This window comes from Aspergillus nidulans, chromosome III (genome assembly GCF_000011425.1).
Source record: "Aspergillus nidulans FGSC A4 chromosome III".
Lineage (NCBI taxonomy): Eukaryota > Fungi > Ascomycota > Eurotiomycetes > Eurotiales > Aspergillaceae > Aspergillus > Aspergillus nidulans.
The window spans coordinates 3,017,296-3,032,332 of NC_066259.1; the positions used below are offsets into that span (position 1 = coordinate 3,017,296).

General features: G+C 49.5%; 6 protein-coding genes across 6 annotated transcripts, besides 1 other annotated feature; 3 read left to right on the plus strand and 3 right to left on the minus strand.

The window, feature by feature from the left end:
- Nucleotides 1-15,037: part of a sequence feature (contig 1.160 1822..146980(-1)) that runs on past both edges of the window.
- Nucleotides 231-2,359, minus strand: ANIA_11103 (putative MFS drug efflux pump; the record flags this gene model as incomplete). Its single annotated transcript, XM_676877.2, has 7 exons — nucleotides 231-644; nucleotides 709-839; nucleotides 899-1,271; nucleotides 1,329-1,708; nucleotides 1,768-1,924; nucleotides 1,990-2,127; nucleotides 2,201-2,359. The coding sequence occupies 7 exons, from the start codon at nucleotides 2,357-2,359 to the stop codon at nucleotides 231-233; spliced, it is 1,752 nt and encodes a 583-aa protein (XP_681969.2).
- On the minus strand, nucleotides 3,255-4,225 carry ANIA_11106 (ubiquitin-specific protease UBP6; the record flags this gene model as incomplete). Its single annotated transcript, XM_050611832.1, has 2 exons — nucleotides 3,255-3,632; nucleotides 3,803-4,225. 2 exons carry the CDS (start codon nucleotides 4,223-4,225, stop codon nucleotides 3,255-3,257), a joined length of 801 nt encoding a protein of 266 aa, XP_050467814.1.
- On the minus strand, nucleotides 4,774-6,904 carry ANIA_11102 (ubiquitin-specific protease UBP6). The gene is made up of 3 exons (XM_050611833.1): nucleotides 6,843-6,904; nucleotides 5,141-6,781; nucleotides 4,774-5,059 (listed from the first exon to the last, which is right to left on the minus strand). Exons 1-3 carry the CDS (start codon nucleotides 6,856-6,858, stop codon nucleotides 4,998-5,000), a joined length of 1,719 nt encoding a protein of 572 aa, XP_050467815.1. The 5' UTR covers nucleotides 6,859-6,904; the 3' UTR covers nucleotides 4,774-4,997.
- Nucleotides 7,076-8,170, plus strand: ANIA_08698 (actin-related protein 2/3 complex subunit 4 family protein). Its single transcript, XM_676875.2, has 6 exons — nucleotides 7,076-7,226; nucleotides 7,278-7,527; nucleotides 7,594-7,670; nucleotides 7,734-7,859; nucleotides 7,916-7,960; nucleotides 8,011-8,170. Exons 1-6 carry the CDS (start codon nucleotides 7,224-7,226, stop codon nucleotides 8,017-8,019), a joined length of 510 nt encoding a protein of 169 aa, XP_681967.2. The 5' UTR covers nucleotides 7,076-7,223; the 3' UTR covers nucleotides 8,020-8,170.
- ANIA_11628 (uncharacterized protein) lies at nucleotides 8,524-8,760 on the plus strand (the record flags this gene model as incomplete). The annotated part of the gene is made up of 2 exons (XM_050611834.1): nucleotides 8,524-8,635; nucleotides 8,717-8,760. 2 exons carry the CDS (start codon nucleotides 8,524-8,526, stop codon nucleotides 8,758-8,760), a joined length of 156 nt encoding a protein of 51 aa, XP_050467816.1.
- Nucleotides 9,028-11,107, plus strand: ANIA_08697 (uncharacterized protein; the record flags this gene model as incomplete). The annotated part of the gene is made up of 5 exons (XM_676874.1): nucleotides 9,028-9,507; nucleotides 9,559-9,978; nucleotides 10,036-10,098; nucleotides 10,172-10,477; nucleotides 10,523-11,107. The coding sequence occupies 5 exons, from the start codon at nucleotides 9,028-9,030 to the stop codon at nucleotides 11,105-11,107; spliced, it is 1,854 nt and encodes a 617-aa protein (XP_681966.1).

Sequence of the window (15,037 nt, forward strand, 5' to 3'; positions counted from 1 at the left end):
GGACATGAGGGATGCCAACTATCAACGTCGGAACTACTAAGTGTTTAGTAATCGGATTGAGGCAGTGCTCTAGATATTTGGGGTGGGCAAAATATATAGTGGAATTCTGTGGGGTTAGATATATTTATATTATCTTAACCCAGTCACTTCGACCCTTCCAGGTAACACTACACTTTACTATCCTGCAAAGAGATCCACCCACCCCAAAAACATTCAAAGTCACCAAAGCCCTAATGTATGACAACAGCAACATGATCATCCATATAATTGGCAATATTCCCCAAAAAGCACGCCGCCAGGATTGATACGCCCCCAAACCCAATGCTGGCATAATATACCCACTTGTAGCTCTCCGCATATGCAAGCTGCCCAGCAAGAACGACAGCCTCATAAGCGGTCTGGCTGCCGTTTATTCCGGGAATCTCGTGCAATCCTTCCAGGAGAGACGCACTTGTCAGCTCAATTGCCTCGGTGATCAGACCTACGTCTGTAATGTTGAGCTGCATGGACATAACGCCGCCGATGTATTTCTCTGCGTTGGGGACAAACTTGTTCACGAAGACGTTGTAATATATCGTGTAGCCGATACTGCCACCCACGACGCGGATGGAGAGCGTTAGGGCTGAGATGGTGGCGATCAGGTCCTGAGCAATGGGAAATTTATCAGATTAAGCAATGAATAAGGGGGTAGAGATGAGTGAAGCGTACATCTGGGCAGATTATGGTGGTGATTATGGATGCTGGAACGACTATCCCGCCAATACCTAGGCCTGCGACGATAAGAATGCCCCAGAGTTGATGCATGTTGTCGACGTCCGCTACGGCCATAGCGCCGCATCCTGGTTAGAGTCAGATTATTGAATGTCCATCAACTTGCTTGTTTGTCGAGTGTACGAACCTGCCGTCATCAAAACACTGCTAGCAATTAGGAGTTCCTTGTTGTGGCCACGAAGGACGCTAAGGAGCCACAAAACAATACAGGCGCCACCCATGATCCCAAAGCCGATGGGAAGGCTGCGGATACCGATATCGACTGGGTCATGGCCGTAAACGTTGAATGCCTGTGTAGGCCAAAACATGAGCACCGAGAAGAAATTGGCACCAGAGATAAATGTAATGACGAGAGTTAGAATTAGTGTACGGGGCTCCTGCTTCAGGCGGCTTGGGAAGATGGGAAACTTTGCGCCGTAAATTTCCCAGATGGCGAAGGCGATTAGTAGGACTACCCCGAGGATAAGAGGGGCGAGAACGTGTGCAGAATCCCAGTCATACTATAGTAGTCAGTTAGTCAACATGGATAGACAGTTACACAGAGCGAGAAAATGTACTTGGTAACCGCCCCATTGCATTCCAGCCATGAAAAGAATCAAACCCACGATGCTCAGAGAGCCGCCGACGAAATCAATCCTGCCGATGATTTCTGCTCGAGTAAGGCCTTCCGAATTAACTCGAGGCGGAGGGAAATAGAAGATTGCTGTAATGATCAAACCAAGCCCACTCCACGCGGCGCAGAAAGCTCCGACGTGACGCCAACTGCCTGCATCTGCTATCAGCTGGGCCCAGAGCACTGATGGCGCGAATGGGGCAATGGTAAAGATCAAGACAGCGACATATTTGCCTCGTTGGCGAGTAGGTGCCATTTCGGCTGTGGCAGCCAGTGCCGTGAGCTCGTTGACTCCAGCACCTGCGCCGGCGATGGCCATTCCGGCTGCTTATATTAGATTCAATCTGACCGGACGAGAAATGAGCAATGGCATTGATTCGTACCAATAAAGGTATTCATTGCGTGTGCCGTTGAGCAAATAATCATTCCGACAGTGACCAGCGAAGCCCCAATAAGAGCAACATAACGGCGCCCGATGAGATCAGAGAGGGAACCAACGAAAGGACAAACACCGGCTAGAGCCAGGAGATTCCCTAGAACCTATTAAGTATATAGGTTAACTTCTTCAGTCCTCAAACTGACCCGAAATAAGGGAAAGTACATACAAACCAGACCCATCTGTCCACTCCGCCGATATCACCATAGATAATGGGAGGGATACCACCGAAAAGGTAGACGGGGATCTGACTACCAGTCCAGAGAAAGGCCATGGCTGTGAAGCCCATGAATCGGCGGAATGTCATCTTCAATATGAATCAATAACTGAATTAATAACTGCATTCTTGAGGAGCCTGATCCAGCACGAGTGCTTCATACCTTGGTAGATTCCTGTTCATCTTGAGATAGCCCAGTCTCGTCAGCATACGTCTCGGCATGCTCCTGATGGCTGGTATTTGGCTTTATGTTGTCGCAAGTCTGGCTTGATGACTTTTCCTCTACCTGGAATTGACCGGAATCGGTAGGACTCGCAGCCATCTCGACGGTTATCAATCAAGTAGAAAAGGTGAACGGATTAAGGTCAATGTAATAAAATATGTGGAGACTGGTGCAGTAGGTAAGAAATACCCAAGCTTCGAATAAGCATGGGCATCTTAACATTGCGGGTCTTGCAAGACTTTATAAAGCACAAACCAGCCATCTAGCCCCTCTCTTACCCCGGATTCTGACACTTGTATACTGGACCCAGAAGGTGGGGATAACACCTAGAAGCAAGCGTTGAGTGACAACAACGAACGAGCAGTACCGACAAACCTCAGATCTCGAATGGTTCCTCGAACCTGGGCCGCGGCAAATTATCACTGAGGGGTTGAGGCATTGCCGACAGAAGAACAGGTATGGCTACTGCTAAAGAAGAGCACAACAGACAATGCGGGGGTTCCGAGAATCCTGCATGGAAAACGTGGACCGTGTCCAATAACAGTAACACTGGCCGAATCTAGATAGTGGCTAGTCGAAGTCAAACGGCCTGTCATGGAGAGCTGGCAAATGAACGCGCTTCCCATGCGACGCTTTACGGAGATGACCGTTTCAGGACTGCGCGCGATGATCGGGGGATATTAAACGACGCAATCAAGGACCAGGAAGGACCAGGGTCTGGCTACAGGTCATACAAGTTCGGCACTTTGCACCTAGGAGTCGCAGATAATCTAGCGGGATGTAAAGCATGCAAACACTGTCTGCTGAAAGAGAGGAATGTCTGGGGCTCTTCCAATCGCCTGTTTTGCGTCGACCTCTTTCATATCTGACCATGATGCACTGGCATACAGAGTATGGAACGAGCGCCTACTGCATGATGTCATCCAAATAGTATGATGGAATGAACCTCTTCCATTGAGCTCATGTAGGTGCCAACCGAACCAGTCAGCGAGGATCAAAAGGCGCCTTCCAATTTCCGCAGCTTATATCCTCGAGGGACTACAAAGAGCCCCTTGGCTACGGTGCACACGTTGCCGTCCTTATCACGTACCGATCCTATCACGTAAGCCTTGCGATCTGTACTCCGTTCCTCATCTAGCTTCGCGCTGAAGACGTAAATCCCGTTCGACGTGGCCGCGCGTAGATAGTTGATATCTAGATTCGCCGTAACCGCAGTGCGCTCAGGGAAGTGTTGGATAGCCACTCGAGCTAGATGTTCGTCCAGTACGGTGGCTAGTGCGCCGCCATGGACAACAAACGGCCATCCCTCCATACCATGTCCGATGTATACGAAATTGTAAGCCGTCTTATCTTTGTGATTCCAGAACACTCGCTGTGCGACCCAATCAGTTAGCAAAGAGTGGCCAGTCTACCAGCATAAGCTCGCCGCATTTGCTCAACTATCCTTTCATTTGCAATGCCAGCAAGGCCTCCGGCGCCAACGTCTCAGTGAAGATGCAGCGCATCGCTGAATGGGAATATTGCAAAACGGTAATCACACACCTGGAAGGCCAACCTCGAGGCTCCGCTCAGCGGCCCAGACGTGAGCCTTTGTGCTTTATCCTCCTTTGAAAAGTTACCGTAGACTTTGGTCTCGACATAATCCGGATTCTCCCGCAATTCCTTCATGAGGGGGAGCTTGTCGACCGCGTCATTATACCAGTTTGTCAGGGATTCATCCATGGGCGATCCCGGCGTAAGCGGCGGGTCTAGGTATTGGCATAAGTGGTGCCCATATCCGAGACCGATTCCGCCAAAGATACCGGCGTATACGAACCGTCGCAACCACGGACGCCGCTTAGGAGCAGGTTGATAACCGACTGAGCTAACATTTCTCGAGAGATAAGGTAGTAATCTGGGAACCGGACGGCGTTGAGCTGCGGCATGACGGAGCCGGGCATGTACAACTTGACGGGCTCCGAACATGGTTGTCGGTTGTCACATTGCAAGCTGAAGGGCCGAGTTGTGCACACGGAAGACTCGAGGCAAACAGTGCCCCGGACTGCGAATAACCAGCCGAGGCCCAGTTCACGTGACATTGTTGGCTGCCGGGGGTATAGTATACCTACGAAACTAAGTGGGACAGGTGAATTCAGCCGCATCGTGCAAGAATCATCCTTCTTCAAGGATATATGCCGAACTGGGCCCGCCGGAGCGCTTGATAGTGCGACAGTCCACACATCTACCTGGATAAAGGGTCCGGCCCCTCCCCCCAATCTATAGGTAGTCGAAACGGGCATCTGCCCTCGAAGACCTGGCCAGGGCAGCGCCGGGTGCTTCTTCCGCTCATTTCCAACATATATTGTCCATAGTTGCTGCTTCAAACCTGTATCTAGCTAGTTCCTAGGCAGTTCTGTTTAGGTAGCACGTCCAGATGCCCCCTGGGAGGCCGCAGATCACGTGGGCCCCGTGATCCGCCGAGTGACGTTAAATAATAAAACCAAACCAAACCAAACCATAAGTGGGACAGGTGACCAAGGCTTGTTTATTATATTTCATGATCGGGTGACTCTACGAAGAATATCTAATCCGTACGCATCGAGAGTTATCCAGAATCCGCTTCTATTGATGTATGGATGAAGGGAAAACCATGAACGGTTCCACCATGATAAAAGCTAAGAACCGACTGTTTCACAACGTGCCATCAAACCATGCGTAGTATGTCATTGATAAGAATTAGCCGTCGTATGAAGCGAGTCTATTCAGCGGTTGGCAGATCAACGGCACGGTAAAGAAGAATAAGAGCCGAGTGCGATTCACCTGAGATATTGCGTTAGCAACAGTTCGTCTCCATTAATGTTGTTTGGCAAAGGGAGGAAATGTAGGTAAAGAAGAACTCACCACCTCCAGCCAGAGTCTCAATTTTCGAGCCATCTACCTCGGTCACCTTGTCGTCGTTGAACCACCACCACTTGTCGTCACGCTCCTCCTTACTATTGCTGCCTTGTTTCTTGACGTACGAAGTATAGTGGCCGCTGTCGGCACTTGCACCTTGGTGTGTGATTACGCCTCTCAGCTCATAGAGGCCAGTCTTGTTTGTTCCGCTGTCTGCGCCCAGCTTCGGGTCAATAAGCTGGGCCAGCTCCTTCTTGGCTGCGGTGATAGACGCCTGCTTTTCTGCCTCATACTCAGCATCGGTCTTGAAGACGTCAGTCATTGCAGCATCCTCATCCTTTCCTGAATTTGTTCCCTCTTCCTTGCGCTCTTCAGTAGCCTTCTTCTTCTGCATAGGCTCCAAGCTTGAAGCGTTGTCAGTTTTCGCATCCTCCTCTCGTTGACGGGCAATCTTCTGGCGCTTCCGCGCACGCTCAATGTCAAGCTCCTCCTTTCGAATGTCTCGTACTTTGTCTCGGACAGGGATGAGCTGTTTCTTGAGCTCGTCAGTGCAGAAGTCGAGCACGTCAAGCTCCGCAGGGAATGTCACTTTGCGCATAATCTTAGCTTTCTTCTGCGCATCGCGTTTCCAGAAGAATCGAACAAAATGCACAGTGAGATATTTCGGCAGCCGCGCGATTCGGGAGCGCTTTGTGTAGACGGCATCACGATTGAGGGTAGGAGAATGTTTTTCAATCTTTTCTTCGAGCCCTGATAGTATACCATCGTGCAAATGGTTTGTTTCCTTGTCGATGTGGCAGTCAAGCTTGAAGAAAACGTCAGAAGTCTTGTTAGGTTGTTCACCAGCCTCCTTTGCTGCCGGTTCATCACACTCAGTGACAGATTCAAATCTTCCGCCCATATACTTTTCCACAAATGATACTTCAGTCGCAGACTCCCCCTCGCCATCTTTGATCACCAATTTTTGCCGCAGCTGCGACACAATCTGTGACCAAGCTTCTTCCGCATCCTGTTGGGCGTAGCCATGGCCGTTTCGGTCCTGTTGAGCAAACTGAGGAAATACGTTTCTCAGAGCATTGAGAAATAGAATTGGAGGAAATCCTTCCTGAGTCTCGGACATCTGTTTGAACAAATCTCTCAACGCGGAAGTGAGGTCCATAGAGGCGCCCAGGCCACCAAGCCCGAAATCAGAAAGGTTCGAGAGGTTCGATGCGCCGCTGATGTTTCTAGATGGGCGGTATCTCTGAAGCTCTTCGTGTAGCTCCGGGACACTCCTCAGCGTCTGCAATGTCGAGTTTAGGTAGCACGTATTTCCCAAATTTTGCAGCCCGGCCGGGATGGCCCCTGCTGCCTTGGCAGCCTCTGCTTCCGTCATATCCTCTAAGAATTTCACAACTTCCTTAGGACGTGTCAATGCTCCGGCGCCTTGGTCCCCGGAAGGGGTACCCATCATCATGAATGTCTGGTTCGGCTTCGCATTGATAGTAGATAGTAGAGTATCGTTTTTGAGCTGGCCTCCCTTCACAAGAATCTTCTGTCGCTCTGGCTCCACTCCTGTAAGAGAGTATAGCTGATATTTGAATGTTTCGCCAGTGGAATTCGGGTCGAGCTCGACATCGTAGCGCTTCCCTTGATGCTTAACGATAACTAGTGTAGAGTCAGCTACGTTGCTGTCAAAGTCGCAATACATGATCGTTTAGGGCCATACCTGGTATAGAGGCCATTTTGACGTCTTGTCGTCACTCTGGACGTGAAAAAGTGCTTTGCAAAGCTTCTCGTTTAAGAGTGTAGTGGCGTAGGTACATCAGAGCGATTGTCAGATTGTTTGGAGAGGCGTGGGGCCCGATGCAAACAAAGCAAACGTCTCCAGGCCCGATTGCGGGACGTTGCCTATCGAACTGGCTGACCACTCAACACTCTAGTCTCCTCTCCCTGATCTACGCCGAACTTTTGAAACTATTGCATTGATGTCCTAGAAGCTGGGCTTGTGGGAACCTAGAATTGCCTGAGCAGAGAGTGTTGAAGTTGGTGCTTATTTGCTGACTCCTTGAGCCCACCCGCAACACCGCATTATACGTCACCCCTCATTATGGTAGGTAGCAATTGAACCAAGCACTTCAAGCTGTCTAACCGACAATCGCAGTCCCAGTCCCTGCGTCCGTATCTACAATGCGTCCGGTCATCGTTGACTGCCGCGCTTGCCATATCCAACTTCGCGTCCCAAACGTCCGAGCGACATAATGTACCTGAGATCGAGGCCGCGAGCTCCCCCGAACTTCTCCTTAACCCTCTGACAATCTCACGAAACGAGAACGAGAAGGTCTTAATCGAACCTAGTGTGAACAGCGTGCGTGTGAGCATTCGGATAAAACAGGCAGATGAAATTGAGCATAGTAAGCTTGATACCGTTGCAATGTGGCCTTAACAGAGTTACGGGCTATACGCTAACATGAATCAAGTCCTTGTCCACAAGTTTGAACGTTTCTTGACCCAACGCGCGGAATCTTTCTTTATCTTGCGAAGAAAGCCTGTGAAGGTACGAAGACATAAGGACATGAACTCGTCCAGCCACACCGCATAGCGGCTGACAAATGAGCAGGGCTACGACATATCTTTCCTCATTACGAACTTCCACACAGAAGCCATGCTTAAGCACAAATTGGTCGACTTCATTCTCCAGTTCATGGAGGAGGTGGATAAAGAAATCTCTGAAATGAAGCTTTTCGTATGTTATTTTTAAATCTTGCCCCTCTGGCTGAAGTCCATGCTGACACTCCCAAGCTGAATGCTCGCGCTCGATTTGTCGCTGAGTCCTTCCTGACACCGGTAAGTTCTGTTGCGCAGCGTTGAGGACAACTTCCCTAATAGCGGTGCAGTTCGATTAGGCCATCCCGAAAGCTGATGCCCACAAGCCACCAACGTCCCATTTCTCAGTTTCCTACACCATTAGATGTGTAGACTATCTAGGATGGCCTGCGCGGTTTCGCTGGCCGAAGAATTGTCTCTGTATATGGTCAAGCTTGATACTTCTTCAAATACATATCATAAACAATAACAAGCTCGAGTCCCTGCACCTTGGATATCCCCGTATGAATTGGACGGCCCAGAGTCGCCATGTGTTCGACTTGTTATTCCGTGTGATATTCCTACCTGTCATACACCTGTTAGATGTCTTTCTCTATATTACTGATCTCGTCCTTAGCTATCTGTGGCTACACGCCATCGCGGCCTGCATTGCTGGTGAATTGAACTCGGCGGCTGCTCAACTAAGCTAGCATGCGCTTGTCTACGGCAAGCCTACAATAAACCCTGCTGACGATGATTCAAAACATAAATACTGGAAGTATCATTCAGGATTGCTGGTGCACCCTGTGAGGCACCCACAAAACATGGTCATTATCACACTAGAGATTGTGTGCGGCACCCCACTTCATGGCCCAGTTTCTCCAGGCCAGCTCCAGCAAGCTGTCAACAAGACAGACAGCTGGTTTCGGCTCTACTGTAGGTATACCATGACTCAGTTATCAGCGGCGGACCCCCAACGTGCGTATTCCCATTTCTTAACTCTTTACCCCCGTTTAGCCATTTCAGGTCCATTTGTCTGTGTGCAAAGCTACAAGGAATAGATTATGACTTCTTGTTTCTTAGTATTCCTATTCACAAATACAGGGACACAAGTGTTCCAGCATTCCCTTTGATTGATTGTTTCAAATTCACAACTATTCTTAAAAAGAGTAACAACTCAGCACTGTCTCGGCATAGAGATAGCATTTGAATAGCACTCATCTTGTAATTCTTTCTCCTTCTCCTTCCTATTCCTCCCCACCATCGCATCCTCTACGTCTCCTGGTCCTTTGGGGATAGGACCCAAGCCCATCTCTCCTGAATCCAACATGAACCCTAACACTGCTGCTTTCGTGCCTGGCCACTCTTACAAGCAAAGCGACGGAGATGTGGTTTCCATCAACGGTTTTCCTGACAGTAACACTGCTCCTTATTTATCGTCTAGTGACATTACCCCCAGCGTTTCCGAGTTTCCTTCTATGGAGTCTTTGAGGACCTCACTTCAGATACACTCAGGGCCCTACCAGGACGCTTGTAATCTTGTTAACCGGACCCAGATTACTATGATGCCGCAGCTCTCACGTACGCCTCACGAGACTGAACTTGTGTCTCGCAGTTCTCAGTGCACTGAACCCTCGCCTTTGCACCACCTGAGTAACCCTGACCTTCAAGATGTCCCAGAACGCTCTAGTGTTCTCGCTGTGTATACACAAAGCGTTGATAAAACGACAAACCCTGGTTACATGCCGATTGGTAGCCTGGTCAATCTCAAAGGGCCTCCCAAATGGGGTGTTGTCAAAATATCCAACGTGAGAGGCTTGGTCGTGTGCCATGAACGTTAGTTAGCTAATTCGATTTAGATTCCTTACGGCGTCACCAAGCCGGAGGTTTTCCAGTTTATTGGCCGTCAGGCACGTCCCATTACTGAAGAGATGGGCTGCCCGATCCATATCATCATGGAAAGATCTACCGCAAAAACGATGGACTGCTATGTCGAGTTTCAGACTGTTCCTGATGCTTTTGAGACAGTTGAGCGCATAAACCGTGTCCAAAGTAATGGACGTGTACCTCGTCTTGGAGGTCGCCATGTTGATGTCGAAGTAAGTGACCAGGATGCGCTCTTGAAGGATCTATTCCCGCGGGCAAATTGTGTCAAATGGGAAGCTGGGATGCCTAAAATTCAGCCGAATCACGACCAAATCGCTTGTTCTGGGTTCAATGGGTTTTTTACCTCCGAGGAGATTATCATGGCTATTCGTCATGCGGAGTTACCTAAGCGTGTAAGTCCTAATCATCCTCTTCATTATGCCAATAGCAACTGATCACAAGCTATCCAGTCTCCTTTCTCTGAGAAATGCCCCCAGCGTACTTATGAATCGACCATAAGTACGCTTTACAAGGTACGGCTTTGCTCTCAATCCCCTTAACCGCTTTGTGTCCAAAACTAGCTGATCATATCTCTTGTCGTTTTAGTTCCCCTGGTATGCTCCTTGGACCTATACTGTGGCAGATCGCAACCAGCTCTTCGAACTGGCCAACCGTCACATACAATGCCTTGCAACTGGTATCAAACACAAGACCGTCGGTCTCCTTGAGAAGCTTCTTCGTGAATTACTTCAGGCTGGCCTGAGTTGTCCTGGATTCAGCGAGCGCCAGAAGTATACCCTCTGCATGAACTCGCAAATCGAGTCCGAAATCAACAAGCTCTCAGTCATGAGCAAGTGGTTTCCGTTTGACACGCTTTCTAATAAGCCTGACTTCGATGAAGACATTCATATTGTGAGTTCCGCGTGCTGAGTCTCTTGAGAGCACTAACATTATTAGTACTACGCGGACCTTATCTCTCAGAGTGTCGTTCCAGATTTGAGAAACTCGGGCTTGATCAATAAATTTCCAATGGATATGCCCTACCTTAGTTCTCCGTACGGACGCATCTGGCTCGAATGGTCGCAGAACGCCGCCAAGGTTCATTGGGAGGATGCTGTTGAGTACGAAATGAAGATCCTGCACGATCTCGTCCTCCACGGCTGGATGAATGACGACAGGAGCAACATGCTGAATTTGAACCTTAGAAGGCCGTCTGGAGAACTATCGTTTTCACGTGGCCTTAGCGACCGCCGCAACATGTCACTCTCCCTCTACACATCTGATACCGATGAAAGCCAGGCTCAGACCGACTCGTCATCCCGCAGCGGTGTCTACATGCCTCACTTCCGCCGTGCAAGTGAGTCTGCAGGATCAGGCCGCATTTCTGGCCTTAGCGGCCCCAGTAGCACTTGGACTCACGCGTTGCTTCTTGACTCATCTTTCGAAGCGCGTCCTGCGTACCGGCACCACCGCAAAACCGAGTCGTCTCCTATGTGCCTCACTCCTACCACGAATAATTGGAGCCCGGAGATGACCGGCTAGAGGGAAGGTATGGCCAACTCCAGTTTATCAGGACACCATCCATTCTTTTTCTTCTTCCTTCAGATTTCAGGTATGAACTAACCAAAGTGTACGGTCAGGACATAGGCCTACACGCTTGGATGCGCTTCGTCCAGACCTGTACTGTATTTTGCTTTAGGGGCTTTTCAGGCTCGCTCCTACCCACACGATAGGACCGAGATATCTTGTCTATTGGAAGAAAAGACCTGTCCGTGCTCGAAGTCTCTTAGGAATTACCAGGTCTGCGATATCATCGTTACGATTCTGAACTAGAAGAAAATGCTTGGGAAACTTGAATACAAGATACATTGTCACTTCCTCTACAGTCACGCATTATTTCCGTCTCTTCGATTTTTGAATGAGGCTCGTATTTTTGGCGAGATAGGAGGGTGGAATGGGTCAGACGCAGCTAAATTGGCTTCTATAGTCCAGAATTTTTTTCGAGATTTATGTATCTAACGAACCCCATATTCCTGCCTCATCTGCTTCCAGTGTATCTTGGTCTTTGGCCTGCGTAGCCCCATCCTGCCTCTCGAGAAGCTTCTTCCTGGCCAACCCCTCTGCCCTCATTCTCTCTCTCCGTTTCTGCGGATCCTCCCATCCAGGCTTCGTCTTCCCTTTGTGATTAGCGCCGTTAGGGTTTTCCGAGGAACAGTTATTCAGAAGCGCTATCCTAAATCGCTTTTTACGCTCAGTGTTCACCGAGAAGCGCTCGTTTGACATCGTGACCAGCATCTGGAGATATTCTTCTGATACTAGACTTCGAATAACGTCGCTATCGTCTTCATAGTACCCTATCACAGATTCTAGTGCTAGGCCTGCTGATCGAACAGCGACGATCGGACTAGGTCCCTTGTCACCTTCTACCAGGCATCGAAGTCCCTGGAGCCCACTTTCTCGGAATCCTGAGCTTGAGGCCGCCGATAAGACGGGCTGGGCGTGGTGTAGTGTTGCGGTCATTATATGGAGGATCTACAGGTCGTGTTAGCATGGCATTGGCAGGTGATGCTTTTGCTTGCCCAAGCTTGAGATACAAAGACAAGAGACAACAAGACAGATTAATTGCAGGACTTTTAATGCAGAAAAGAGGCGGTTGGGCTGGTAGGGTAAGATTCACCATTGGTTCAAAGTGAAAGCGCACAAGACGCAGGGCGTGACCTCCTTTATCCGCGCCCGGTGGCTTCCCATCTCCAGGAACCATCCCAAACAGTTTAAGAAACGACTGATTCTCTTTGATCTCTAGCGGATCATGCGAAACATACAGCCATCTTCCCGCCCCCTTGCCACCAGAGGGCACGAATTTTCTCCCATCACCAGCTGACGGGCTGTCTTCAGACAAACTGGGCGCTTTTCTCCCCTCCAAGAACACGCTGATGCGACCAGCGCAGCTGCTTGTCGTCACCAAACCTGGGAGAGTGTTGATGTCTTCAATAAGGTCGCGGATTCCCTCGTCGACAGACCCCTTTGGTGAAAGGTCAGAGTATTCTTCCTCTGGTGCCGAAAGTTCAGCGAGGATCTTGTTTTTGCGCGATACGAAAACTGGCGGGATCATTGTGTTCTGTTCATCAATTCTAAATACCACCGTTGCTAATTTTGCATCTTATGATAGGGAAGTATGGAGTCAACTCTGTGATGCTCGTGCTCCGGTTCACGGGCTTTGCTCCTGCCTAAGGGGGAGAGTCGATCGATGCTGTGAGACAAAGAGAAACACTTAAAGAAACTTCGTGATAGTGGAAAGGCCACTTGAGTATATATCCAGATCGAAGGGCCCCGGTTTTCTGATAGAATCTTACTGAGGTGCTTAATCCGAAAATCCTTCCAAGTCCTAGTTCCCAGTGGGGTCGACACTAACTGATCGCAGCCCGGTCCTACCGCAATCTCGCCCCCTTCCACGCGAACTTGCCCCAGGGCCCCAGAAGCTACCGGCCGCTTGGTCTTCGTCATACAAGATCATTTATTTAAAGGTTGAAACGGCGACGCTCAAACCACGCCCGAACTCAATCGGCGACTAGCTTAGTAGCTGGTCCTGGTCCTGGCGAACAACGGAGCCGCCACATAACATCTCTGTCATCCGCCATCTCATTTCCTTGGGAACTTTCTTCCTAACAGCAAGCGTAGCTGCAAACAGCCTTGAAAGTCTCTAGCCGCTCTAATTTGGACCGAAATCGATCTCGTCTGAAGGCTGCAGCAGTCTGCTAATAATGCCTCCTCGATCGACTCGGGCCGCTCCCGCAACAGCAGCTGCGCCAGCTCCAGAACAGGCACCCAAAAGGCGCGCTTCCGCAAGAGTTGCTGGAGCCTCAGCTGCAGCGCTAAAGAAACAAAAGTACGACTCTACCGACCCTAAAGGATCTCCTAAATCGACCGCCAAGACAAGCAAATATTTTAAGACAGACGATACCGAAAAGTCAAAGCGCAAGGTCAAAAAGCGTGCGGCAAAGCCAGAGAACGATTTCATCTTCAAGGACGAAGAAGATGGGCATTCGTCGGGATCAGATTCAGATTGTCAACGTCCAAACGTGCCGACTACAGCCGGAAAAGAGGCGACTTCTCAGGCCGTAAAGGCTTCCGCTCAAAAGCGTGGAACCTTGCTGGAAGCGCCTGTCTCTTTAGAAAAGAAAGAGCTATGGAGAGAGGGCGTCAAGACCGGCCTTGGACCAGGGAAAGAGGTCTTCATCAAGAAGCCTAAAGCAAGGGATCCAGGAGATATACCTTACAGGGACGACACCTTGCATCCCAATACCATGCTGTTTTTGAAGGATTTGGCCAAGAACAATGAAAGACAGTGGCTCAAAGGTTCCATGGTCTGCCCGGTTCCATTTGCGAGACTTATAACTGATTATTTGGAACTTAGCGCACGACGCGGACTATCGCGCCTCCAAGAAAGACTGGGATACTTTTGTTGAAACCTTGACGGAGAAGATCATTGAGCAGGATAGCACTATCCCTGAGCTGCCTGCGAAAGACTTGGTGAGATACGTCTAATTGGAGGGAGAAGACAAATACTAATATGAATGAGCAGGTATTTCGCATTCATAGAGACATTAGGTTCAGTAAAGATCCTACACCATACAAGGTATGATCATCTCCTCAGACATCGCGGTCCGCTCTGTCAAGCCCAGTCAGGATTGAAGGAACGAAGCTGATATACTCATGCAGACACATTTCTCAGCTGCATGGTAGGCAGAGTCTTATCGCCATCGTACACGCGTCAGCTGAATTCAGGAATAGGTCCCGCACCGGCAAGAAAGGTCCTTATGCTGCATATTATGTGCATTGTCAACCGGGTGCTAGCTTTGTTGGTGAGTTAGCCCGATAGACGGATTATCCTCTATTCCATATGTCATCGTCTTTCTATGGACGCGGCTTTTATATCGCCAGAGACCGTCCCAGCATCTCATCCTTGGCCGTACTTTTGTGTTGCAAAAGCCCGTCTGACGGGGGCACTCCGTTCATCGCATTTGTACAAGCATGGGCGGAAGACAGCTATGAGAATTCACCCTTCCTCACATTATATCTTTGTTTCCATCTTGCTAAACAACATTTCTGTTCTAGGCTCGGGCCTTTGGCATCCGGAAGCTGACAAGCTGGCGCTTCTTCGGGAAGACATCGATGGTAATTCGCAAGGTTTGAAGTCAGTTCTCAAGGAGGAAAGGTTGCGACGTGAATTTTTCGAAGGGATACCGGATGACGAAGACGAAGCTGTAAAAGCTTTCGTTAGCCAGAACAGCGAGAGTGCGCTGAAAACTAAGCCGAAGGTAAGGACCCTTCTTTTATTACGTACTCCAGGGTCATTTTGTACCATGAGAGTAGTCTCAATCCACCACTCTCTCGTTGACTGGAATGGTTGATTCCAAAAATCTCGCCTTGCCTCAAAAGGCGAGCCAGTGTGATGCGAGTTTTTGAACCTGT

Coding starts and splice junctions, on each gene's coding strand:
- ANIA_08698 (XM_676875.2), top strand. Junction 7,528..7,593: donor GGCAGATGAAATTGAGCATA/GTAAGCTTGATA, acceptor ACATGAATCAAG/TCCTTGTCCACAAGTTTGAA. Junction 7,860..7,915: donor TCTCTGAAATGAAGCTTTTC/GTATGTTATTTT, acceptor GACACTCCCAAG/CTGAATGCTCGCGCTCGATT.
- ANIA_11102 (XM_050611833.1), bottom strand. Junction 5,060..5,140: donor TGAGACTCTGGCTGGAGGTG/GTGAGTTCTTCT, acceptor GCAATATCTCAG/GTGAATCGCACTCGGCTCTT.